Raw genomic sequence first — 27,689 nt, 5'->3', positions numbered from 1 at the left:
TATAAACTACTGTTGGGAAGTAAAGGAACAGTTCGTCTAGAAAATAGGTAATTAAAAAACTTTCGCTGGTCGTGGTAGTGCACGCCTTTAATCCCAGCACCCGGGAGGCAGAGGTAGGTGGATTTCTGAGTTCGAGGCCAGCCTGGTCTACAAATTGAGTTCCAGGACAGCCAGGGCTACACAGAGAAATCTGTCTCAAAAACAAACAAACAAACAAAAAAAAAAAAAACCAAAAAACAACAAAAACAAAACCAACCAACCAACCAACTCAAATCTAAAAACCTGTCAAGGTTGGGTGGTGCACACCTTTAATTTCCAATACTCAGGAGGCAGAGGCAGGCAGACTTCCGAGTTTGAGGCCAGCCTGGTCTACAGAGCCAGTTCCAGGAATCCTGGAAGATGTTGGCTGTGGCCAAAATACTACTTGGATTCAAGAGTAATTTTTTTTTTTTTTTTTTTTTTTAGGAGCAAGTCAGGTAAAATTGGCTGAGAATATAGTTCAGTGATAGAGTGCTTGCCAAGTCTGCAGAAAGCCCCAAACAAGACAGCAAATGCAAGTAGTCAGAGTTAAGATAGGCAAACTGTAGAGATGACGATTGGAAGCAGCAGCTCACGTTACATCTCATGACAGAGACCTGGGAATGGGGAAGGCCAGTTGTCAATGCTTTGAAATGGAGTCCTTGGCTCATTTAAGTATGGACGCAAGCTCTTTGGTTCTTCCCACTGTTTTAACCTATAGAAAATGGAACCAGTGGCTGAGTTTATTTTTGGCCAAGACTTCCAGAGACTGGAAGCATGTTTCCTGCTTCTGGGAACACTTGCCCTTGGCTTCTAATTGCCACACTTTAAAGAAGCCCTTGGATAGACAGTGAGTGGGCCAGGCATCCAAGCAGAACCTCTATCTCCAGCTAATGCACGCCAATGACTATAGAATAGGAAATCCTAACCAAATGAAGTGTACGTGAGCAAAGTTGTGGCTTTTACTAGGATCATTTGCTAAGAAATGATGACATATGGTTTAAGTATCTTTCCACATAGCTTTTAATCTCTAAGTCTGAAATCCATGAAACAGAAATCTACAACAGGTCTTCCAACTGCTTAGTTCTTTGTAGTCTATTTTAACTTGTCCAAATGATTTCATCTCTCCAGTTCCTGTATATTATTTTACTAAAAGCAACAACCCCCCATAGGAGTCAAGCATCTGTGTGACATAGGAAGTAAGAAATAATGGCTAACAACACAAGAACAGATCATAATAGATTTCTGTACTCAAGGAATAAATACAACACTGACTAAGATGCACATCATAGCTCAGTAAGACTCTTAGGACTAACACCCTTTTATACTGTCCATTTTAATAGGAGGCCTGTCTGTGTTAAATCTTGGCTAGATTTAGTGAAATATCAAACCTGCACTCTTATCTTAGGCTTAGGATCTGACTCCTGACTCTAAGTGGTCTTTTAGATAATTAGTATTTTTCATACCCGCATGTCTAATTGGACTTTTGGGACAGGCCCAACTCCATAATAGATGAGGCTAAGGTCAAGAACACACTGGACTGTCTTTCTTCCCAGGTCCTCACAGAAATCTTAGGTGTTGGTCTGAATATCCCACATTTCGGGCAATTTGTCTTCAAAATATAAGTATATAGCTCAAAATTAAGTTGTAACTTATCTTTTTCTTTTTTAAATAAAAGACAAAATGAAGGTAAAGAGTATTTAATTAGGAATAAACACAAATATTATGAACCATTTATTAGAAAGTTCTATTTTGTCTTCAGAAATTACATCAGAAACTTACATCTGTATATACAGAACTCAAAGTTAATTTGTACTTGAGTTTAAAAAGATAAATTAGAGGTATAGAATATTTAGCATAGTCAGAAATACTTAAACAAATACATCAAACCATTTATTAAACAAGGTTTCATGTAAGCCTCCTGTCAGGAGTGAAGAACAAGAATGGATGCTGTTCTGAGGTGGGGTGTTGCTCAGTGTGATCTCAAATTCTGGGCTCAAATGATCCTCCCACTTCCCCTTCTAAAGTGCTGAGGCTATACTGTGTGTCACAACTGACTCAGTTAATTTTAACACAGTCATCAAGGAGGGAATGTATACGAATTCCACAGAAATAGTCATCAGAATGATACATTATCATCCAGGTTTGAATATTTTTCTACTATGAAATATCTTCTTTGTCAGTGAATGCTTTTCTGGGTTAATTTCTTTCAAGGGCTGGTGAGCAGTCTGCACATTCAATTCCAAAACCAAAGCTGACAATGGTTAATTTGCTTTCACCTTCCTTTTGGCTTCTTTATGTTTCTTCCGACATTCCTAAAAAACCATAAAATAAGAAGCTTTTATCAACAATAAACACAAATTTCGCACAGTCAACAAAGTATACTTAAAGTCGTAGAAACCCATTCTACAAACACTTCTGGGATGCACCGACTATAGTCAGACCTTGGCTACCTTGTGGGTTCTTTTCCTCTTCCACCCTTCTCCCTTTCACCCAGCCTCCTCTTCCACCCTTTCGACCCCCTAACACTACATAGGAGAGAAAAAAGGATAGAAGGGGAGATGGTTGATGTTACGGTTAGACTACTTCCTGCTGATTGGGGAGTCAAGTTCCTTGAGGCAACTTTGAACTTTGCTATCAGGATATCTAATTTTTTCTGGTTTCTTCACTGTGCACTGAATACTTAACCACAGCTATCAGCAACCAATAGCCACAAACCACTAACCTACCCTCTCTCTTGGGGCCCTAGCATATATACTCTCTGAAGAGTCCCCAGAATTCCAATTGTCACACAATCACAGAAACCACACTTGCTCCCTGCTTGAGCACTAGGTAAATCATAGCTGCTCTGGAAAGCCTGAAGTAGCACTTTATTCCCATACTTGAGATTAAAATTAAAAGATTCCCATAATATTTCTGTGTTTTTCAAAGAGACCAAAATTCTCACTACAGAGTCTATTCAGTTTTTGGTTTTATATGGTTAGGGAACTGTAACTTAGGCTTTGAAAAACCTCATTACCTGTTTCTTAGTAGACTGGCTAGACACAGACCAGTCACTCAAATGAGCCAGTCTTTAGTGCCTTGACATATACTTGTGTAACGTACCCCATATCGGTATACTGTCATGTCCTGTTGGGAGTTCACTGAAAAACTGGCCCTGGAAGCAGAGACTCTCCTACTACTCTCACTGTGCACCTAAATATGTTTTTATTAAGTATCCTCTAAGAACCCTTGTCTGGGGCTGGACTGACTCACGGACTGTGTGGCAGGGAGGAAGGAATATCAAGACAGCTCAAGAGTAAAACTGTGCCCTTGAGAACAGCGAGAAAGTGAGCCATTTCCAGCAGATGTTACTATGTTTATTCTAGGATTAAGTGTCTGTAGTGGGGAAGAGAAGCTGGAAGCTTAGCTATGGGAGGCTCAGGTATGGACAGAAAACTTAACTGAGAACTCCAGCTGACTACCTTAAAGGTTCTTTCTACTCTGTTTCTGCTGGAAAATTTTGAGTACATGATTTGATGAATTAAGTCAGTCAAGTCAATCTGCCCTCCCTTCCTTCCTTCCTTCCTTCCTTCCTTCCTTCCTTCCTTCCTTCCAGGCTTTCTATATACTTAATAAGCTCCCCATTCAAAATAAAGAAATCTATCCACAGCATCTAATTTTTCAGACAGAACATGTCATAGTTGGAACAAACAAGCTCTAAGTTCTTTTTAGTAGTGTAATTCTAAGAGTTAAGTCATGTTCTCAGCTGTTATCATTTTGTAATATGATATCTTGTTTCTTATTGTTGTTATACTAGGGAAGAGTAACACTAATGCCATCATATCTTGATTTGGAGGAAATCAATACGGAGAAACGTAACTCACCAAAAGGAGACTACTTGTTCGGGCTTCCCAAGAATTTCTGCTAATACTACCTCCCATACCACTCCAGAATAAGTTAGAACCTATGGGAAAAACAGAAGCATGAGGTAGCCAATTACTTACTATTAAAATGAACAATCTGAATAGTTCATCATCAGCCTCAGAGATTTCATGTAGACTTCTAAGGCAGTGAACACTCTTGTATTTTAGCATCTAAGCAAGTCCTTATACCAAAATAAGATGTGGTTGACTATAATAATGAACAAGCAATGAACATGCTGGCAGAGGCACACTTGGCCCTCAGAATGTACTTTATAATGGATGGGAATAAATCACATTACAGAAGTGGCCAAAATTTCCAGACATAGCTACTGTGTGAAGTACATAGTACATAAGAGTTGCACTACTCTTCCTTGTCCCACACCACTGAATGGAAGAATGGACCTACCACGAAGTCTGTCGTCATTCTCAGAGAAAAAGAAAAATCTAATGGCCTCATTCTCAGGAACCGCTTCTCTGAAAACACGAGGGAGAAAGGGCAGAAATTACTTTCAATATTTAAGAAGATTATTACAGCTGGTGTGACAGTGTGTGCTTATAATTTGGAAAGCAGAGGCAGAAGGATGAGGAATTCCAGGCAGCCTTAGCTATATAAGGAGTTCAAGAGAAGTTTAGGCAATATAAGTCTGGTCTAAAACAAAAACAAGAAACCCAGGCAACAAGCAAAATAAAAACAGGAAAAATAATAGTGAAATTGTAAAATGTTCCTTTTAAAAAGTTGCTCTGCACTTTGCTCATGTTATAAAATGACCACACCCCATCCTCCATCTAAAGTTTTGATATTGAGGAATTAAGTATGTACTCTAGATGTCAATACTCATTCCCACTGTTACCCTGTTTGCCAGTGTTCTCTAGCTGGCACCTAACTCAGCTAGAGCATCTGATTTCCAAACCAGGAGTGTTACCATCAGCCTTACTGCTGGCACACACTTCACCTGCCACCAGTTGCCTGAAAATCACTGTTAAAAAAAAAGGTTAAGAGCTGGAGAGATGGCTCAGCGGTTAAGAGCACTGACTACTCTTCAAGAAGTCCTAGCAACCACATGGTGGCTCACAACCATCTGTAATGGGATCTGACACCCTCTTCTGGTGTGTCTGAGACAGCTATCGTGAACTTATATACATAAAATAAATAAATCTTAAAAAAAAAAGAATTCTGAACAGAAACTGATAAAATTTGTTCCAGATACTTGCATAATGCTACTGAAGCATGCCTGACTCTAACTTTATAAACCACGACACATGCTTACACATAAACAGCTTACCCAGGGCTTGGCTTGCTATGATCTGCTTCTTCAGCAATATCTTCTTCTTCTGAACTACTGTCTTGGAATCGGGGATCATTTGGACAGACTATCTTCCCATGTTTCACTAGTTCGATTCTATAGGTGGCTATATTATTATGACAATAAAAGGTAATGCAATTATGGCTGAGCAACCACGTATTTATGAACACAGTAAAATTATTACCTGTACTATGTAAACATGACTAAATTTTAATATGTTAAAACCAGATACCATCACTTTTTTCCTCCAATTTTGGAGTTCAAATCCAAATGAGAGGCAAATACGCTACCACTGACCTGTGGATGTACTTCCTAAAATAAGTAACATTATCTTTTTCAACTTTTTTTTTTTTTTGAGACAGACTGTGTAGCCCTGGCTGTCCTGGAACTCACTCTATAGACCAGGATGGTCTCGAACACAGAAATCCACCTGCCTCTGCCTCCTGAGTGCTGGGATTAAAGGCATGCGCCACCACACCCAGCTTATCTTTTTCAATTTTAAAATACTAAAAGCTACTGTTTAGAGTCATCACATGAGGAATATAAAATTATAAAAAGAGCTAAAAGCTAAAGATTTATAGATGAGTAGTATAATTTTCAAAGAACAGGTAACCACTGCCTAAGTGCTGTTAAAAGAAGTCTATAGTGCCAGGCATGGGGCATACACCTTTAGTCTTAGCACTTGGGAGGCACAGTCAAGTGAATCTCTGTGAGTTTGAGGCCAGAGTGGTCTACATAATGAGTTCCAGAACAACTAGTGCTATGTAAAGACCCTGTCTCAAAAAAACATTAAAAAAATAAATAAATAAAATTTAAAAAAAAAAGAAAAAAAAACAAAGCCGGGCGTGGTGGTTCATGCCTTTAATCCCAGCACTTGGAAGGCAGAGGCAGGCGGATTTCTGAGTTCGAGGCCAGCCTAGTCTACAGAGCGAGTTCCAGGACAGCCAGGGCTACACAGAGAAACCCTGTCTCGAAAAACCAAAAAAAAGAGAGAGAGAAAAAAAGAGGCCTACAACTTAAGATGCACTGAAACCTGAGTCTTTTCCTGCTTATTCATATACAAGAAAAGGAACTCATGTTTATGTTTTTGTTTTCGACTCTCAAAACTGCTTTCTAGAACTGCAGTGAGATTTGTCTGCATGATCACTCATGAGTCTCCAAGTTTCCAGCTTCTTAAAAAATAGACTGTATCTAAGACTAAACATAGGCCCACTTTACTTCTCACACTTGGCACTCACAGTTACAGTATTTGAGTTCATATTCCATTTAGTTGTCAGTCAAACTAAATGCACAGAAAAACATCAAGTAGAACACAGCATACATCTTATTTATGTTTTGGAAAAGCTACTATAGTTTCTGTAGCTATTTTAGGAGTAGCCCAGTGCTGAAAGTAGGCATGTATCTGTAAACACATAGTGCTTTTAAATTGTATTAAATCTGTACATGTGCCAGTGAGTATACATGCGCTCAGAGCTAAAGAATTGGATCCCCTTGGAGATGGAGTTACAGGAGGTCATGAGCAACCTAATGTGGGTGCTGGAACCAAACCTGGGTAGTCTGCAAGAATAAAACATGTTCCTAACTGCTGGGCTACCTCTAAGCCCCATGCACTCTGTTTTAAATGCGCATCTTTAAAGCACATCACTGAAGTTAGCAGTGTACATCTGATGCTAGATAGAGTCATCTTGCCTTTTATAGGAAACTCCCACAATGTTGGACATACACCTTGAATACAGGTAAGGAACAGTCTTCTAAACGAAGTCTTAATCAGGTGTGGCACACAAGAGGAAAAAAAAAAAACCCTAAGTTTGAGGCCAGTTTGAGCTACATATTAAGTTCCATGGTACCCTGGGATACACAGTAAGACCCTGTCTTCAAAGGAAAAAAGAAAGGCTAGAGAGATGGCTTAGTGTTTAAGAGTACTTTCTGATCTTTAAGAAGACCTGAATTTGGTATGCATAACCCATATCAGACAGTTCACAGCTATAGCTGCCTGTAACTCCTGCTCCAAGGGATCCTACCCCCTATTCTAGCCCTAGAGGGCATTTAGACACTCTCTCTCTCTCTCTCTCTCTCTCTCTCTTTCTCTCTCTCTCTCTCTCTTTAAAATTTTAAAGAAAGAAAATGGGAAGATTTTACATTTTTTTAATTTTTAAATCTATGGAACTTGTTAGGGATGGATATCCTGAAATTGGATATAAAATTGTAGGACTTGCTTTTACACTTTTCTCTACATTCTGTCAAATCTAAAACAATAAGCTTTGAAATAAATGGCATATTGATGACAATGGTGTAATTGTATAAAACTAAAAAGGCTATCTTTTTCTTCCTTCCTGTAGGCCCCAACATTTCCAGCTGAAATAAGAACCATGATTTAAATGTAGTTTACTTGTTCCTGACTGTTTCTATGTAAACAAAAAACCTGTGGCATTAATGTCTAGCCTCTACTCATACAGCAGCTAGCTTGAGCAGTCTGCTGCCTCTAAAGCAAAAACTGCTTTTCACACCTGTAGGAACATCACATTTATAATCAGGACACACTGATTCTCATTGTTTATGCAGACTGGACAAAGGATCCTTTACTGAGGCAACACAAAATCCATTAATTTACTGTAAGTTTAACCAAGTTGAAATTGCCTGAAATAAAAAAGTAGAAAAAAAAACATACCATCCTTTTCATCTTTAGTGGCTGAATCAAAAAAAGAGAATGTAAAGCCAGTGGTTTGCTCGGGCTCACATGCCAGTGTCTCGGCGTTCCTGATTTTTCCAGTCCCCTCTCTAGCACCAGCCTCAGTCCTGGGCACATCTTCTTCCTTTTCATCTGTGTTGCTCATACTTTGGAATATTTCTTTCAAATCTGCAGCAATGTTATAATACATGTCTTGGGATACCTCAGGCAGCTTCTCTGCTTCTTCCTTTTTCTTCTTCCGTGTTGCCTTACTGAAAGACATACGGACACGAACATAACAAAGACAAGCTCTGAAAAGTCTCAACATCAGGAAGGGTAAACTACTTACACACTTGTAACTTTATCCTTCAATCTTGAACAGAAAGATTTTTCTTTTACACACATTATCTCTGGTAGATGCAAATACTACACATGAGCACTTTCCTCTCACTCTGTAAACTAAAATGTAGGGACTAAATTATCATTCAGCTTTTATGAGTGTATTCTCATCTGCAAAATGAATGTGTTAAACCAGGTGGCTTCTATGGTTATTTTAAGTTTTATACTTCTGCAATTTTTATTAAATCAATGGAGAAGAAATCAACTAAAAATCTTTTAAAGGTGAATTGTAAGTTTGATAAGTCTATTACTATCTTTTGCAAATATTTTTCGATTGTCATCATTATATATTGATATATTTTAGAAATGAATATATTTTGTTCTTAGATACAACATGTTTACAATATTTAGGTTTTAGCTAATAGAGTAAAATGTTTACCAGGTAAGAATCTATTTCATGTAGTATACATAAGAAAAAGCAAAAATTTTTAATGTACTATTTAAAATAAAAATGAACATGAGAACACTAAAAGCGTCAACTGGTCTTCTGAAGGTCGTGAATTGAAATCTCAGCAATCACATGATGGCTCACAACCATCCATAACGGGAACTGATGCCTTCTTCTGGGGTGTCTGAAGACAGCTACAGTGTACTTACAAATAATAAATAAATCTTTAAGAAAAAAAATTTTTGGTTATTTTTTTGGGTCTTTGGTTTTTTTCAAGACAGGGTTTCTCTGTGTAGTTGCTCTGTAGACTACACTGACTTTGGACTCACATACAGCCAACTGCCTTTGCCTCCCAAGTGCTGAGATTTAAGGCATGCCTAGCGAAAAAAATTTTTTTTCATAAATATATTCTGATCATGTTTTCGTTTTCCCCAATTCTTAAGTTTCTCCCCACCCAACTTTATACTCCTTTTCTCTTTAAGCAAACAAGAACATAAAAAATAAAAAACCCCCACACATTCAAAGCACACACAAAAAGCAAAATTACAAAAATACTATTGAGTTTGTTTTGTTTTGGCCAACTACTCTTGGATATGGGGTCTGCCCTGAAGTGTGGTTAATATACCCAGTGAGACACCATTGGAAAAAATGGATTTTTCCTTGGTTAACAGGTATCAACTGCAGATAGCTACTTGGTTAGAGGTGGCAGTTCATGCCCACATCTCCCTCTCAGGCTGGGACACCATCTGACTTGAACTGGTGGAGGCATTGTGAGTGTTGCCACACACCTTGAGTTCATGTCTATTAGTCCAATTATGTCTAGAAGAAAGACACTGTTACCTTGGAGGGATCATCACCTCTTCCCATACTAGCTGAACTACCGTATGGTAAGTTTTAAATTTGTCCTTCATATTTTTAAGAGTTGGAAGTAAGTTTTCCATTCCTGGAGCACAGACTCAACTTTGCTATCACTAGCATGTAATTTCTAAGACCAGGGTCATGGCAAAACCCTGAAAGGTCTTGAAGCTGTTAGTTGAAACCACATGGCCTTTAAGAAAGTGATACATGAGGGCTGGTAAAGTGAGGGAAATTGTATTGGGAATTAGAGGAGGAATTCTAGAAACTCTGATACCTGTGGTAACGTAGAAAATAGAGCACATACCTAAATAGCATGGAAATCTAGCTGAAGAGACATCCAAACCACTAGAGATATTTTCTGGTTTTTTCTTTTCTTGTTACAGTGAAATGTTAAGAGGAAGAGTAAAAATAAGAGGGAGAGAGTTTTCTTTTCTTTCTTTTTACAGGAACCAGCCATGGGTTTGATAATTCTTACATCTTCAAAAGGCAAATGACATGAAATTTAACAAATGGTTCCTAAGCTGGGCAGTGGTGGCGCACGCCTTTAATTCCAGCACTTAGGAGGCAGAGGCAGGTGGATTTTTGAGTTCAAGGCCAACCTGGTATACAGAGTGAGTTCCAGGACACCCAGGGCTACACAGAGAAACCCTGTCTGCAAAAACCAAAAAAAAAAAAAAAAAAGGTTCCTAAGTGCAAACATCAAAAGACAGCACAGTGTACCCTGGAACTAGAGTTACAGACAGTAATGAGCTGCCTTGTGGGAATCAAACCTGGTACATTGGAAAGAGCAACAAGTGCTCTAAAACACTGAACCATCTCTCCTGTTGCCAAGAATGGCTTTGATAGGCTGGAGTAATTGATGAAAAAAAATAACATGCAAAAATTATATATGTGAGCTGGCACAGCTGATAAGGGAATTGACTATTCTTCCAGAGGACTTAGGTTCAATTCCCAGGATCCACATGACAGCTCACAACTGTCTATAAACTTCAGTTTGTATGTAACTTCAGTTCCTGGGACCCAACACTCTCTTCTGGCTTCACAGGCACCAGGTGTGCATATGATGCATAGATGTACTGCAGGCAGGACACCCATACACATAAGTTACACACATATGACACAAATTTCAATGTCTACATGCTTTTCTACTACCAAAGTAGAGAGAAATATTTATAACAGAACCTATCTGACCTGCAAAGCCTAATTTCATTAATAATTACTCCCTTATAGAAAAATCTACAGACTTCAGTTTTAAAAATAAAACAAAATTCTTGGATAAAGGCCTTCACATAGCTAAGGAACTTCACTTATGTAAAAAGAGTTACTATATAGCTTATTAAAGTTACTCAGCAGCTTAAGTAGACTTTGAATGGAAAACAGACTCCAATTTACCTTTCTTTTTCTTTATCTTCTTGTTTTCTTTCATAAATGGCATGGTCATGCTTTGTTGGGTCATAATGTACGATATCCCTGTGTAGAACAAATAAAGATTGGAAGACACGAATTGAAACATTAATGGCAATTCATAAACTGTCACTATAAAGACTAATTTAGGGGCTCTGAGGGTTAAATTGTTAGCTTGACACAACGTAGAATCACCTTCAGAGAGTCTGAGGGAAGGAATGTCTATAAATTAGACTGAGCTGTGGGCATGTTAGTGGACAATTATTTTGATTACATTAATTGGGTGAGAGACTCACTCGTGTGGACACCATCACACCCTACAGAGTGGAGAACGTTAGCTGACTGAAAGAGTGCAGCACTCATTGCTCTGTTTCTGACTATGGGTGAGTCAGCCAGTTTTTCAAACTTCTGCCTCTGATTTTTCTACCATGATTGATTGTGATCTCAAATTGAATTGAAATAATCCCCTTTTCCCTTAAGCAACTTTTTCTAGGATTATTTTGTACCAGCAACTTGCAAGTAAACTAAGACAGGGGCAAAAAAAAAAAAGGCTAAATGTTCATCAAAAAGAATTGTCATCTTGTTATAAACTTTTAAATCTACCCATTTGAGTATTCCTGGATCCTTTTTAACCTTAAAAATTACACCCAGGAGTAACCCCAACAGTACTCAGGAGGCAGAGGCAGGCATATTTCTGCGAATTCTGAGCCAGTCAGGACTACATAGGGACCCAGTCTCAAAATTATAATTAAAATTAAAGAAAAAAAAATTGTCTTACAAGGTACCTACTACTATGATGACCTGAGTTCAAGCCTCAGGACCCACATGGTGGGAAGGAAGAAGGAATCGAAAGCTACCTTCTGATTACTGTGTGTGTGTTTGTGTGTGTGCGCACGTGCGTGCACACATTTAAGCAAATCATCTTAAAGCTGGATGTCATGGGTACACACTTGTAATCTCAGAACTCATGCAGAGATGGCAAGATATTTGGGACCACCCTGAGCAGTTCCAAACCATATATAACTATATATAAGGGAAAAATGTTTTGAACAAATAGAGGCATATATAGATGAAGTACCTTTGCTTTCCACAGCTTGCAGAAAATAAATCTCAAAGGGTAAGACAAGTTTACATGAGGTACAGAAGAGAAAACTAATCACATGCTGACAACCAATTAGAAGCTGGATCCATGGTATCTAGAAGTTACACTAATCCAGCGGTCCAACCTTCCTAATGCTGTGTGTGACCTTTTAAGATAGTTCCTCAGGGCTGGTGAGATGGCTCAGTGGTTGAGAGCACCAACTGCTCTTCCAAAGGTCCTGAGTTCAGATCCCAGCAACCACATGGTGGCTCACAACCATCCGTGATGAGATCTGACTCTCTTTTCTGGAGTGTCTGAAGCTACGGTATACTTACATATAATAAATACATATTTAAAAAAAAAAAGTTCCTCATGTTGTGGTGACCCCAACCATAGAACTATTTCCTTACTACTTCATAGCTAATGTTGCTACTATTATGAATCATAATGTAAATATCTGGTATGCAGGATATCTGATGTGTGACCCACCAAAGGGGTTATGATCTACAGGTTGAGTACTGAAACTAATGTCTTTAAAGTACTCATTTGAAAATGCCCATAATAATATTTGTATAGCTTAATAATTGGATAGTTAATATCTAAAGTCACTTCCAACTGGTTAACCAGTAAAGCAATGTTGCTATGACATCATGAATGCTATACACAAACTACTGAGAATTAGTTCTCTCTCTCTCTCTCTCTCTTTCTCCCCCCCCCTCTCTCCCTTTCTCTCTCCCTACCTCCCTCCCTCCCTTTCTTTCTTTCTTTTTTTTAAAATTTGTTTGCTTTGTGAGACAAGGTGTCTCTGTATAGCTTTGGCTGTCCTGGAACCTGCTCTGTAGAACAAGCTGGCCTTGAACTCAAAAGATCAGTCTGTCTTAGCCTCCCAAATACTGAGAAAAAAAATAAAACTGGTAACTACCACACTTGGACTTAAAATTTCTTACAGTGAATAACTGGGTTAAAGAAAAGAACTTTTTTGAAGTCTGACATGTCAACAACTGCTCTCTCCAGTAGTTTATGAAGGACTCAGCTGGGCTGGGGGTATAGCTCAGGAAAAAAGCAACTGACTAGAAAATACAAGGCCCTAAGTTAGACCACTATCATCTCAAGAACAAAACAACACAAAACATTAGTTTTAAATTAAGTTCACGAGGCATTTATGGCAAAAACATCATGAATGCGACATGCCATAAGCCATACTTAAATTTCTTAGCAGCCACTGATCCTTTGTTCGTCGGGTTGTTCACATTGATGTTCAAAACACTTTGCACAACATTCAGGGTTTTCTTTTTTTCTGCAGCAAGCTCGTCTTCATTCACTTTATCTTCATTTAGCTCTGGGGAAGAAGAATAACTAGTAATCTGTTGACAAGCACTGCTCATGAATTCTCAATCAAGCATGCATCCAAACATATTCAAAAGTACACTGAATGACAAGTTTAACCTTGTATTTGTTAATGTACCTCTCTCTAAGACTTCTTGCCACAAAAACTTAGAAATCACATGACTAGCAAATGAAATACCCAACTTCTATTTGCAACTGAGAAAATAAAATCTAAATTTAATAATGTCTTTGGTGGCAAGTCTAAAAATTATAAAGACTAAAAAATATAATACACATTTAACAAAAATATGTAGAGCTAAAGTGATTACAAACTCTGATATTTCTTAACACTGTAAATGCGTTATCTAGATTACATGCTAAGTTTAAAACTGACAACCAGTGAATCAATTTTAATGACTACTAATGTGACATTTGCTTCAGTCTTTGATTTAGTAGTAAATACTGAAGAAAGACCCTGTACTTTACACACATCAACTCCATAAGTTGCTACCCATAACTGACAGAAACAGACAAATACTAGAGAACCAAAGTTCAACAGCTAGTTTAGTTAAAAGCAGCATAAAAAGTTAAAACTGGGGGCTGGAGAGATGGCTCAGCGGTTAAGAGCACTGACTGCTCTTCCAGAGGTCCTATGTTCAATTCCCAGCAACCACATGGTGGCTGACAACCATCTGTAGGGGGATCTGACGCCCTCTTCTGGTGTGTCTGAAGACAGCTACCGTGTACTCATATAAATAAAATAAATCTTTAAAAAAAAAAAAAAAGTTAAAACTATCAAGACTCTTTCAGATTAGTGCAGGAAATTACCAAAACAGAATCTAGAATTATTAATCTGATCTATGTTCTCTACAGAAAAGCCTGCACATTTTCTGAGGTTCAAAATGTGACTATTCATCTGGACAAAGAAATGTTTTAAAACAAAACACGAAAGAGATGCACATCAGATTTACTCAAAAAGCAGAGAAACAGAGAGCTCACAAAGACTCAAGTTCTGCGACTGTGAAGGGAATGGGAAGTGCCCAGGGAAGGGAGACTCACTCATGATAGCCAAGTGAGGGCACAGCTTATGGATACATTTGGACTTACTACTGTGAAAAATCTCCAGGAAGTAGAATTAGGATACTGCCAATGACATCTTTACTGTTAGGGACACCCAAATAATAACGAATGCAAGAAAATGGATTAAAAACAAAAAAAACAAAAAAAAAAATAAAAAACAAACAAACAAACAAACTGGGCTGGCAAGATGGCTCAAAGGATGAAGGTGCCTGCCTCCAAGACTAGCAACTTGATTTGGGGCCCAGAATAAACATAGAGGAATAAGAGAACCAACACCAGTAAGTTTTCCCTCTGACTTCCACATGCACAGTGTGGCACAAGTGTGATCACACACACTCTCTCACTATGACATAATCTCACTATGAAATAATATATGTTAAGAAAATAAAAGCATCTAGCTGGGAGTTATGGTGCATGCTGTAATCTAAGCAGGAGTCTGAGGCAGGAGGATCACAAGTTTGATACCAGCATGGCCACTGAATAGTGGGAACCCTATGCATAGTGGGAACAACAAATGAACCAGCATCCTAAAACCAACCAACCCATCCCAAACAAGCACCCAGGGCATTCACCAGAGGAAGACAAAGGCCCTTACTATTAAATGTAAATTAGACATCGGCTATGGTTTCTAATTTAGTATAACTAAGTTATACTAAAAATATATCTAAAGAACTTAATCATTAATAAACATCTGGCTACTATAAATTCAATTCCATTTATTTTAGGGTACAGTTTCTTCCTGTGTTATGTGAAGAAGAAACACCAGGTGACTTCTTACATCACTAGCTTTAACATTGTTTGAACAATAAAATAGTTACCTTTCTTTTCGTCCTCACTGTCACTCTCTAAAAATCTAGAGTCCATGCGGAATCTCTCATCACTTCCAAACTGAGACTGCAGATCCATAAGCTACACAAAAAAAAAAACATTGTCATAAGCTCATTTTAAAAAAGTCTCTAAGTGTACCTCCTCACACCCTGAAATTCGTATTATCATATGCATAAATGCATTGCCTATGAACCAGTAAGGGTTAAGAGAGAATTCACTCCCACAATAAATACCCCACCCTAGAACTACCCTTTCTTAAGCTAGATTTTAGGACTAACTTCAAAACTTAGACCTGCTGCAACTGTTTCTACTTTTAGTCTTAACATGTAACAAAAAATATAGAGCTAAAGTGATTACAGACTCTGATATTTCTTAACACTGTAAATGTGTTATCTAGATTACATGCTAAGTTTAAAACTGACAACCAGTGAATCAATTTTAATGACTACTAATGCGACATTTGCTTCAGTCTTTGATTTAGTAGTAAATACTGAAGAAAGACCCTGTACTTTACACACATTAACTTCATAAGTTGCTACCCATAACTGACAGAAACAGACAAATACTAGAGAACCAAAGTTCTCAAAACTGTATTGGTTATTGGCTAACCTTCTGGCCAGCTCTGCCCTCAAACTGAGGTTTAATGCTGAACCTGGTGCTGTCCTCCTTGGAATCTGAGTCTTCATCATCACTGCTGTCAAACAGCTTCCCAGGCGATTTACTCACAGATTCCTGCCATGCAGAGAAAAACATTAGTTTGGGCATTAACCAAGGCAGGCAATCACCAATTTCTTCATAAAGTTCTTACTCCACACTTAAAAACCAACAACCCAAATGCATCCAGAGGAACAAATATGTGGTGGGCCAGGAGTAGTACTCTCAACTTAGGAGTAGTTAACTGGATTCCTGGATCATTAATCCACTATTAATGAAAACCCCCTATTGCCACTTTGATTAAAGGAATTATTATATGCAAGGATACTTCTTATAGTCTAGCATGAATACTGATGTGAGTTTACATATGAGGTAACAAACAGGTTCATGGGTGAGAAAATCTCCAAGAGCCCTGACATCTCAGGGTATTATAGATTGGGCAACTCTGGTTCTCACCCTAGGATTTTACACATGTAGTAGTTGTGTGGAGCTCTTGGTTAGGTACATACTGTAGTACCAGATGGATACAGAAGTTTTCAAAGTTTAAAGGCAGCCTGGGCTACACAGCATCCTCATCACAAAAAGAAAAGCAAAACAGAGGGATTCTACAAAGTAGATTAATGTTTGGAAGGCCTTACTTTCATCAGCTCCTTTTCTGGACAGCTTTGCTCCTGAGTGGATGTCTCTTCCGTTTCACTTTCATTATCAGAAGCAAAGACAATGTGTGTTTTTTTGTCCTCTGGATGACCATCCTAGTGAAACACAAGCAGCATTACATTTCATGACAGCCAACTGTATATCTATGTCCATACCCACCATCTTCTTCTCCCAACTCCTATCCTTCTTTTCTTTCTTTAGGGAATAACATTATCATCTGCTGTGTTTCCAAAACAGCCTCAGGCCTCCTTTCTCTCTGTATCCAGTAACAATCAACTTGACCTCAGTATTTTTAAGAACCACCACTGCCGTGGTTGTGGACCTTGACATCTGAAAGGTTCTCTTTTCTTCCAGACCTGACCCCATTATATTTATTTTTTAAGCCATGGCCTGAAGGATCTCTTAAAACAAATTTTATCTATAAAGATTTAGACACTGTAGGCCTCAGACAGTGTTTGTTGTGTATTAAACTATTAGGGCTGGATGATCTATATATTGTAATGTGATAATTCTCATTTCAAAATTTACACAACTAATCTTCAATGCCTTGATTGAAGTTCTTCAGTCTTTCACAGCTTTAGGAAAAAAGTCCCACTCCCTGCAGTATCTGTATAACCCATCCTTTCCAATTACTGCTGCTTCATTTTTTGCCTTGACACTGTCTATAAACACTAGTGTCACTGAAACAATTTACTTTTAGACAAATTGGCTCCTTTTTTAGTAAGATCTTTCCTCTCCCTTGCTGCCTACCTACATCAGTCTAATTCCTTCTAATCCCTTCATGTTACTCTGTATGGGTTGAGGCTACCTAACTTCTTTGGTGTTCTAAGAGACTGTGACTGCCTGCTTGCCATACAATGCATCAATAGCTGCATTGGTCTCAGTACTTAGCCATTATTCTGTGCTGCTGGAGGAATGAACAAAGACTCACTACAGTAAATGCCATCAAGGTTTACACTACTCTTGCTGTAATCACTATACAAATTAGTTTCTTTTTCTTTCTTTCTTTCTTTCTTTTTCTTTTTTTTTTTTTTTTTTTTTTTTTGGTTTTTTTTCCAGACAGGGTTTCTCTGTATAGTCCTGGCTGTCCTGGAACTCACTCTGTAGACCAGGCTGGCCTCGAACTCAGAAATATGCCTGCCTCTGCCTCCCAAGTGCTGGGATTAAAGGCGTGTGCCACCACATCCAGCACAAATTAGTTTCTTAATGAGGTGATAAATTATAGATAACTGCAACTGTTTAGTATAGGCTCAATAGCACAAGTGAAAAGTAGTGACTGTGAAGAGGACATGAGCTCCACCCACCTACATGACAAGAAGAACCTGGACCTTGAGAACACTCTTATTAGATCTGTAGAATGAAAATGCACTCACCAAATTTGCCAGGGCACTATGCACCAGTTTTTTCTGTACTTCCCTGGCTTTCTGCCATGCTGCCAAGGCGGCCAATCGCTTCTGGTTGTCTTCAGCTTGTTTATCCTTAGCATTTATACAGGATGCATTACTATCAGAAAGTGAGAAACCAGCTGGGCTTTTCTGAGGGTCTTCCCTGGGAGACACCTTTGATGATTTCTCAAGAGATTCGAGGTTGCTTAAATTGGTCCTCTCTTTCTCTAAAGCTTTTCTACTTTCAGGCCAATGGCAAGCGTCTCCATCAGAGTCTACCTTGTGACTGTTGGCACTAAGATGCAGGGATGTTTTAGCTTTCAATGGCAACGGACCTGGGAGAGGATTTGTACTTCCCTTGTCACAACTAGTAGAGGACATTACTTTATGGTTCTGGTTCTCAAAAGTACACTGTCTTTTTGGAGGCTGAATGTGGTTCGGGTCATTCACCTTCTTTGCAGGTTGGCATGAAGTCAGTTTGCTTGATGAGCCATTAACACACTTAGATCCATTTTCCATCAAACTTCTATTGTGATCTTCATGTTTTAAGGAACTGTGATGCCCACCGCCAGTATTAAAGGCAATATTCTCTTTCAAAGTTTTGTCTACTGACTCCTTTGCATAGAGACAGCCTATTCCCTTGAAGGCCTGGAATTTTGGCTTTAAGATATCTTCTTCCGATTTTTGTTTGCTGTAAGTATTCTCGTCCTCTAAAAGGGAGGCCACAATCTCCTCAGGAAGAATGCACTGTTGTCTGCCATTGTACAGGTCACCAGAAGTCTTGGGATTCTTGGAGGTTGTGTCAAATTTGCAGTGACTGTCATTTTGTGGACCATTAGTCTCACTGTCTTTTCCTGGAAACTTCCGATGACTGCCAGCCAACTGCTCCAAGTCAGCCAAAGTGAGACTCACACGGGGACAGTTTTCCATCAAGACTTTATATTCTTCATCTTCTTCGGACTCTTCACTGTCACTGCCACTGGAGTCAGGTGGAAATTTGGGATTTACAAACTTTACTCCATGACACAGGGCTGATTCTTTGTTGCTGTTAATTCCTTGTACTTTTATACAGTCATTAGAAGGTTCTATCTTTTGAAAAGAACTTTTCTTGCTTACAGTCCTTTCTGGTTGTGAAGATTCTGCACTGTTTTTGACCTTAGCATTTTTTGTTTTCATTGCAATAATTTCATCTGTATCACTTGAATCATATTCATGGTTATTTCCTAGGCTTACTGAAGAAGAAAGCTTGTGAATATTTGATTTGAAATCATCCCTAACAACTTCAAAAGTATCATGTTCAGACTCATTGACTGAGGAATGCCCAGGTTTCTCTCTGTTTTCCTCTTTTGCAATCATCATTTTTAATTCATCTTCCGAGTCAACATCATCATCAGACATGCTACTTTTATTCCAGATAATTTCAAAGTCAGAATTATGAAAAACCACATGTTTAGGTTTCTGAGTACCAGAACTGGACACAAGGAGTTGTTTAGAAGGATTAACAGTACTAGGGGCTGTCCCGTGTGCAGTCACAGGATGTGTTGATTTGTTCTTCTCCATTACCTGATTAGTCCTTAGACCAATATTAGAAACCTTGGACTCCATGGGATCATTGCTCTTCTGCACTTTCTTGACCTTTTGAGGAGGGATATGAAAGTCAGAGAACTCTCCTCGACGTTTCTTACTCATAGGGTCATTGCCTCCTTCCAATTCCCAAGTGAGTTCAGCTATGGGAGTGGTTTCTGTCAAATTCTCTGGAATCTTTTTTATATTGTGGCAGTATTTTGATGGATCATATTTCATAATGTTACTCAGTCAAGGACAAAGCAAGAGCAGCAGGTGTTAGGGAAACCTACCAATCTTATGAAACAGGAAAGCTGTTTAGCCTTGAATAAGCCCTTTATTCTATCTTCCTTCAATTTCCCATCAAACAAATGAGCATTCCACATGGTAAGCCTCTAGGCTTTATGAAGGTGAACTATAACAAATCCAAAGCTAAAATCAAGCACCACCACTGTCAGATGAGAGAAGTAACTTGGATGATAAACATTACAGCAATCTCTTTGATACATACACACCCTCTGGCCAGGTTTTCAAAGTCTCAGATTACTGACCTTGTGGAACAAACATTAGAATTTTCTCACTTTGGATTCCATATTATTTTGCCATACACTATTTCTTGCTTATCAGTCAGCCTAATTGTACCTAGTATCTTCTTTTTAGAACTAATTTACACTATCAGTTTTCTATCAATTTCTCCTAAGTTTTCTTTAACAATAGCCTCGTTTTTTATTCTCGAAATACTTCATTAGCAATGCCTTGTAAATCCCTATATAGTAAGGTTTTGTTTTTTGAGACAGGATCTTAGTTCATAGTGCCAGTTGGCCTGGAACTTGCCATGTAAATCAGAGTAGACTTAAACTCAAAGAGATCTGTCTGTCTCAGCTTCCCAAGTGCTGGGATTAAAGGTATTCACCACCATGGCCAGCTTATCATAGATTTTTGTATTAACAAATGACAATGTTTTCTTGGCATTCATAATTTGTACCACCCAACTACATAAAACTTCATATCACCCATTATTCTCACTGTGCTTTCTACATATAGATGACTTAGAGCTAACCTTGCAGAGAAAGGTTAAACAATTAAAACTTTATTGATAGAGGCAGTAAAATTCTAAAGCTATTCTATTCTGCCATCACTCTGGGAAATAATAGTTACTGTGAAATGCCAACCAAAGGATATTTTATGTTTTTGTTGATTCTTAAGGTGAAGAACAGGTAAGACTCTTCCAAACTTACTCACAACCCAATTCTAAAAGATTAAAAAAAGAGAGAGAGAGAACTTATGATTATCACAAATATAAGCAAAATAATACATAAATGTAACTTTTTAAAATGTTGAGCTCACAATGGACTACTATTAAAGTGGAACTTAGTTTTCTGATAATAAAAGGTATTAAAGAAGAGAAGTATATAAGGAAACAAAAAAAAAAGAAAATTCCAACTATATCATAGATAGTACATTACACATACACATATACAGCTATTAAAAATGCAACCACAGCCTCATATATACCCAAGTTGGTAAGGTGTTTGGCTAGCATGTGCGAAGCCCTGACTTCTATTCCGGAACCTTAAGAACTGGATACGGTTGGGACACACCTGTAATCCCAGCACCTAAGAGGTTGTTAGGTAAGAGGTAGTCAGGAGGATCAAAAGTTCAAGGCCATCCTTGGCAGATATAACACCATCAAGCCAGCCAAAAGCCCAGCACAGATGGGATAAGAGCTCTAGAAGTCCCACCCCTGCCGAGAGCTACTGGCAACTGATAGCTCCTGGGAGAGAAGAGTTGAGTTTCCTTCTGGAACTGGCAACTCAAAGGCTCTAGTAGATGGTCCTGAACCTATGTACATACAGATCAGTACTAAGCGGAGTCAGTGAGTTGAGTTGAGTTGAGTTGAGTTGAGAGAGAGAGAGAGAGAGAGAGAGAGAGAGAAAAGACATTAAGTTGAGAGGAAAAGTAGTGGTGGGAGGGAATACAGAGAAATTAGAGGGGAAGGAAAAGGAAATGGATTTGATCAAAATATATCATATGCATGTATAAAATCCTAAAACAGTAACAATAAAAACAAATAGTGCTGAAGCAAGTGAGAAAATAAATAGCAAACTTGGGTCCTGTCTGTCCATCAGACACCTATGTCCTTAGGAAGAGTCTCCACCTAATTTGGATTTCTCTATATATAAAATGGTGGGGGAATTGTGCTGACTGAATACTTACAACGCAGGCTGAAAATGAAAATCAAATAGGCAAAACCCCCAACCTATAGGCCGACTGCTCCAAAGTGGAGAAAAAGCATCTGCGTTGGCTGTCACAACTACAAATATGAGGTCCGAGGAGACACGACGGGCACGGTCTACTGAAGGACTCACTTTATGCCCTGGTACTTCTGTTCCAGGCACAGCCTTCATATGGAAATCCACTGCTCCCATCTTTTCCAATAAGGTGGGGTTGCCTGTTGTTGATTTTTCTTTCTTTGCTTTTGCGTCTTCTCTTTCTTGGGCCAATCTGAAGTGAAGTAGAAGTAAAAACAAATCAGCTATGAAAATGTTTAGGGATGCCATTCAGGTAACCCTAAGTGAACACCAAACATCTTTACAGTATTAAAAGCACAAAATAAAATAAAATATTCTTTTGTTTGCCTATTTGTTTTTCCAAGCAAGGTTTCACTGTGTGGCCCTGGCTGTTCTGGAACTTTCTCTGTAGACCACACTGGCCTCAAATTCACAAAGATCCACCTGCCTCTGCCTCCTGAGTGCTGGGATTAAAGGCGTGTATGCTACCACTGCCCAGCTAAAATACTTCTTTAAAAGAATAATTACTTATACTATTTTCTAAACATACAAAACATTTTCATTGTAGAATGACTAGAAAATACTGAAAAGTGAAGCAAACCAAGTATTTCTTTAATGCCACATTTTGTTAACACTTGGCTACATCAGCTTCCATATTATTCACAAAATGTAAATTGCAATCTAAATAATATTCCTCCCACTCCTGTGCTCTGCTACAGGAGGTGCCTCAAACTTCTTCATGGTAGATAAGAGACCACAAACCATGAGCTACACTGATGTACTTTTTTTTTTTAATGCCAGGATAGTGTCAATTCCAGGATATCATGTATGCTAAACAATCTGTTGTGACTACATATCCAACCCTTTCTTCCACTATATTCTTAAATGTTTCCCATTTTGAAAATTCCCAAGTGAATCTAATCTTTTCCCTCTGAAAAATCAGCTTTCTGACTACAAAAGCTCTAATGGTTCTTATACAATCTTGCTATGAAATCACATATAGAATTAGTTTTATATAATCTTGTTATGAAGTCGCATGCAGAATTAGTCTTATGTCTCTGGAAATGGCCCCATAGGCTCATTTATTTGAACACTTGGTCCCCAGTTGAACTGTTTGGTTAGGTTAGAAGGTGTGGCCTTGCTGAAGGAGGTGTTTCACTGGCTTTGAGGTTTCAAAAGTTCAAGCTATTCTCAGTTAGCTGTCTCTCTTTCTCGTGGCTGTGAATCAGACATAAGCTTTCAGCTACTGCCCCAGCACTGTGCTTGCCTGCCTGAGGGACTCCCAAATGCAATCACTGCTTAGTAACAACAACACAACACTAAGACAGTCTCATATGTATATACCTTCTTTCTCTTTCTTTGCATGGCACATTTAATGGTCAAAAATCAACATATGTAATTTAGTATCATCTGTAATCACTTAACTCTAAGATACGGGAAACTATACTTTTTGACAAAAACCCTGAAAAACACTTTCACACTTATAAGACATCCTCACAGATCATCTACAGATAGCAAGAGGTAGAGTTTAAATGACTTTTAGTAAAGAGACACAGAAATCAGCCATTTCTGATATCATGCAGGTAGTTGTTACAGAAGAGGGGAAGCCTAAGATTGTATTAGAAAGGAATAATAAACACATACATATATACCAACATTTCTGTTGCTGTGATAAAATGTCCCATGTAAAAAGCAACCTAGGGGAGAAATGATTAAGATCCCGACTCTGGGTTCTAGTTCATTATAGTTCACTGCAGAGTAGTCAAGGCAGGAACCTGAAGCGACCTCTCACATCCTCAGCAAAGAGAAGAGACAGAATAAATGAATGCATGCATAGTCCCAACCACCTCTCTACTCTCATACAATCAAAGGCTTCAAACTAGGAAATGGCACCATCCACTTTCAGGCTCAGGCTGCCCACATCAATGAAGGAATCAAAACCATCTGCCACAAACAACCACAAGCCAACCAAACACAGATAATAATAATACACATTAGAATTCTCTTCCCAGCTTATTCTAGGTTGTATCAAGTTGAGAAGCAAATCATGACAACTAGTAATATATTACTCAATCATTTCAAATTAGTCAGGTAAACTTATAAAAACAATTACACTATAAAGAAATGGGTTTAAATAAATGTGAGGCAAATCTTACCTGTGTAAAAAGCTTTCTTTTGCTAGCTGAATTTGTAGTGTTCCACCTTTCCATTTTGTTTTGTTTAAAATAGACATACCTATAAGGTAAAGAATTAACAAAGTTTATTTCAATGCAAAACTCTATTTCAACAAGGTTTTTTTCTCTCTCTAATTACTTAGTACTAGGAAAAATAGGCTTATTTGTTACAGAGACACCTACCTGTCAAAGAAAGACAAATAAACAAATAAGCTTATTTTTATTTCATGCTTGAGTGTGTATATTCGAATGTTAGCATGCACGTTTGTGTGTGGGTGCCCATGGAGGCTAAAGAGGGCATCAGATGCCCTGGAATCTGTCACTGTAAACCACCCATGTGGATATTAGGAACTGAACTTGGGCCCTCTGCAGCAGTCAGGCATTCTAGACTACTGAGTTATCCCTGCAGCCCCAGGTTCTTATGATCCCTATTTCTCAGTTACTTGAACACTAACAGAAAATTATGCATAAACTATAAAGCAAAACATGTGCAATTTGTTTATAGACTCATTTTAGGAACTCCTGGTAAATAATTATTCACTACTTTGTTTATTTTCCACATGGCAAATAATCAATTAAATCTTTTCAGGGTGAACTAGTACACATTTTGGGATCTTGTAGCATTTTAATTATTCTCCTCAATCCAATTATCACTACAAAGCAGGCACACATTAACTACTGACAGCACTATGCTTCAACTGTTGTGCCCTAGTAGTTGATTTTCTAATAACTATTGTCAGCTTCCTTAATGTAAGCACTAACAAAATTTTCCAAGAAGGAGATATTTTACTATGTACTATGTATTATTTAACTTACTCCTTATAATAGCATTATTAGGTAAGGCACTGTACCTTCTACCTCATATATGTTCTCAGCAAGGGTAATCTCTTCACAAATGAAATGATCAAAGGCTGACTGTCCTCTCCCAGTGGCACCTGCCCTTCACTATTTCTTTTTTTGACTTCCAAGAGACTGCAATACTTTAACTGCATCGACTGAACAATAAATCATCTCCATCTTTTTAGTCACTGGAAGCTAGTATTTAGCCTTATCTTTACTAATCTTATAATAAGAATACGAGTTTCAAAGATATGCTCTGGCAAGGTCATATTCTAATGACCTTGGTCATATTCAAGGACCTTTTATAACAGGTCTTACTGACAAAGGATTGGCCGCCCAAAAAACCAAAGAGACCAAGGAAAGGTATGCTCTAATGACAAGTGGGATAAATGTAATAGGCAATTTCTATTGATAGTTTGGTCCTTTGTTCAAATTGTTTGAAAACACTAGTTTCTGAGCAAAGTGCCAATGTGTGATACCATACTTTCTGACACAAACACATCTGAAACCCGAAATAAAGGGCTCCAGAATTCTCTTGATCATGGTTGTCCATCTACACAACTTCTAAGTGACTAGCAAGGCTTAGCTATGGAACCAAAGTCATTTCAAGTTACACAATTATACTAACAATTAGAATAAAAAAATACATGATGATCTTACATTTCTTCAGGTCCGCTTCTGTTATTTGAATGTTAACATACGCAAAGACTTTCTGTGAATTTCCTACCAAAAAAAAATTTTTTTTTAAGTTGATTTAAATCCTTATCCAGAAAACAATATACATCTCAACAGCCCTCTCTTTACTTCTTTTTTTGAGACAGGGTCTCTCTATTATATAGGACTGGCTGTCTTGTAACTCATTATGTAGACCAGGCTGGCCCTGAATATACATCTGCCTCAACCCCTCGAGGTCTAGATCAAAAAATATCAAACACCACATCTAGCCTTAAGAAGCTATCCAAGCTCAAAAAGTGCATTCATAGATATTTATTCTTTGAAAGAAAATACTTTTTACCTCACCTGACTAAAGTCTGCATTTTTATAAACATGATCAAAATATTTCAAAATGAGTAAAAAAAACAAAAAACCCTGAAGTAATCAATTCAGACACCTCTTAACAGTATATTAGTGTGTAATCAGTTCAGACATCCTGATTGTTAGTGACACTCTACTTAATAAGATAATGTTAGAATGTTGACTCCGAAAATTCAAAGTACAGATGTTTTAGAAATTCAAATGTTTTATACTTTTTCTGGTTTCAAAATTAATTTTCATATGAAATAATCCAGGAAGCCATATATGATGTTTAGCGCTAACATTCAGCTCTGGGGTTGCTTCTCCTGTAATATCATTGACCTTGTCTGTTTTTAACTCCCTCGTGTTACAGATTTACCTTGGTCATCTTTCCGAGTGATGATCTCCACGTCAGAAACTTCTCCAAATCTGCCGAACTGATTTTGTAGGTCTGTCTCAGAAATGCCCTGTCCAAGTCCACCCACAAAGAGGCGCTTCATTTCTCTGTTGCCTTGCATGGATGTTGGGCATCTATCTGGAAAAGTTAATTTTGGACAGAAAAACAATTTAATAGTTTTCCAGAAATTTAACACAACTCTTTCCCCTGAAACTTCTGTGCCAACTTCATCTTATGAAGCTATGTCTCTTCATATGTATTGCTTTCAGATTTTATCAGTGGAGATTTTACAAAGGCCCTCCATCCACATTCTCAATGAACACACTTTGCAACTGCACCTAAGTACAGCACATCCACACATCTTCTCCCAGATGTTTTCTCTAAAACAACCACAGCTATTATATCTTATCCTTATTGATTTTTTATTCGAAGTACTGCCCTCCCCCATTCATTTCTACATTTTTACCTTAACATATACTGGCAAAAATAGTAAGCTAACGGATAAAAATAGCTTCATCCTGGAGCTCCAGTCATAACAAAGTCTGCAATTACAATAGTATGGCAAAATACAAGTGTCCCCTAAGCGCTGTTAAATCACAAAGACGGCAACTTAAGTTATACCTAAAATATGTTTCCCCACTGTGTGCCTGTATTGTTCAAAGCAGTCTGAGTGGATCTCATCGGTCAGGGGAGTAGGAGCGGTTACGGCTTTTCCCAGTGCCACTTAGAAAACAGTAGTGGTGACAGCAAGGATCATAATGAAGTCTAATTTTGGAACCCGGAATTGTTAACACTGTCCTACCAAGATTGCTGGAAACGTTTTCCAGAGGTCGCTCCATCTCGTTTAGCTCTCGGCGGATGTTCAGCTCTTACTCAAACCTTTCTCAAAAGTTGGCTGTCTCCTTCCAAGCGAGATCACTAAATAGCGGCAGAAGCCCAAAGCAAAGGCCAGCACTCTGGGAAAAAAACCTACAGTGTACCCCTTCTTGGTAGCCACCGCCCCATCCTTCCAGCCCTGCCCTCTCTCTTCGAGAAGCCCCTAAGGAAGGAGAGGAGAGGCTAAGCCCAATAGCCCATCACTTCTCACGAGCAAACACTCTTCCTCAGGGCGCTTGTCCGACTCAGCTCAAGCCCGGCGTAGCACTTAACGTCTAATAACACGTGCCGGCAAGTGCATTTTCCTTTCCTTCCTACAAAGTTTCCAACCCAATCTCCTAAGGTTCCGTTATCCCGCAGTTCCAGAGGGCTCTTTATTTCCTCCGCCTTCGCTTTTACTGACGTTCTGTTAGTTCTCCTCCACGTTGTAAAACTGACAGAGTGTGAGAAAGAAAAATAAAAATCGGTAATTCCTACAGAAAAGACACTCCGCCGCGTGGTTCCTGATTTCCGGTTCAAGTAGGCGGAAGTGAAGAAGCGGAACCAAAATAAAGAGACTCCTTTCCTCGTGCTTCCGAG

The 27,689-nt window shown here is 38.4% G+C and overlaps 1 protein-coding gene across 6 annotated transcripts; it reads right to left on the bottom strand.

The window, feature by feature from the left end:
- Nucleotides 1–1,702: 1,702 nt before the first annotated feature.
- Nucleotides 1,703–27,641, bottom strand: Nol8 (nucleolar protein 8). 6 transcript variants are annotated; one of them, XM_006516958.4, is made up of 18 exons: nucleotides 27,588–27,618; nucleotides 27,037–27,190; nucleotides 26,217–26,372; nucleotides 25,484–25,546; nucleotides 23,966–24,044; nucleotides 21,888–22,023; nucleotides 20,701–20,769; nucleotides 17,944–19,761; nucleotides 16,552–16,665; nucleotides 15,869–15,991; nucleotides 15,250–15,340; nucleotides 13,229–13,364; nucleotides 10,933–11,010; nucleotides 7,896–8,167; nucleotides 5,207–5,333; nucleotides 4,330–4,397; nucleotides 3,885–3,964; nucleotides 1,703–2,333 (listed from the first exon to the last, which is right to left on the bottom strand). In XM_006516958.4, the coding sequence occupies exons 2-18, from the start codon at nucleotides 27,071–27,073 to the stop codon at nucleotides 2,283–2,285; spliced, it is 3,498 nt and encodes a 1,165-aa protein (XP_006517021.1). In that variant the 5' UTR covers nucleotides 27,074–27,190; nucleotides 27,588–27,618; the 3' UTR covers nucleotides 1,703–2,282. The 6 variants fall into 6 exon arrangements, 4 of the variants coding, with proteins under 4 accessions (XP_006517021.1, XP_006517020.1, NP_001258326.1 ...); XM_006516957.1 differs by lacking the exon at nucleotides 27,588–27,618 and adding an exon at nucleotides 27,322–27,581; NR_073167.1 differs by having other exon boundaries at nucleotides 26,856–27,641.
- Nucleotides 27,642–27,689: the final 48 nt, after the last annotated feature.

This window comes from Mus musculus, chromosome 13 (assembly GCF_000001635.26).
Source record: "Mus musculus strain C57BL/6J chromosome 13, GRCm38.p6 C57BL/6J".
NCBI classification, from domain to species: Eukaryota; Metazoa; Chordata; class Mammalia; order Rodentia; family Muridae; genus Mus; species Mus musculus.
This window is presented reverse-complemented; position numbering and strand designations above follow the sequence as displayed.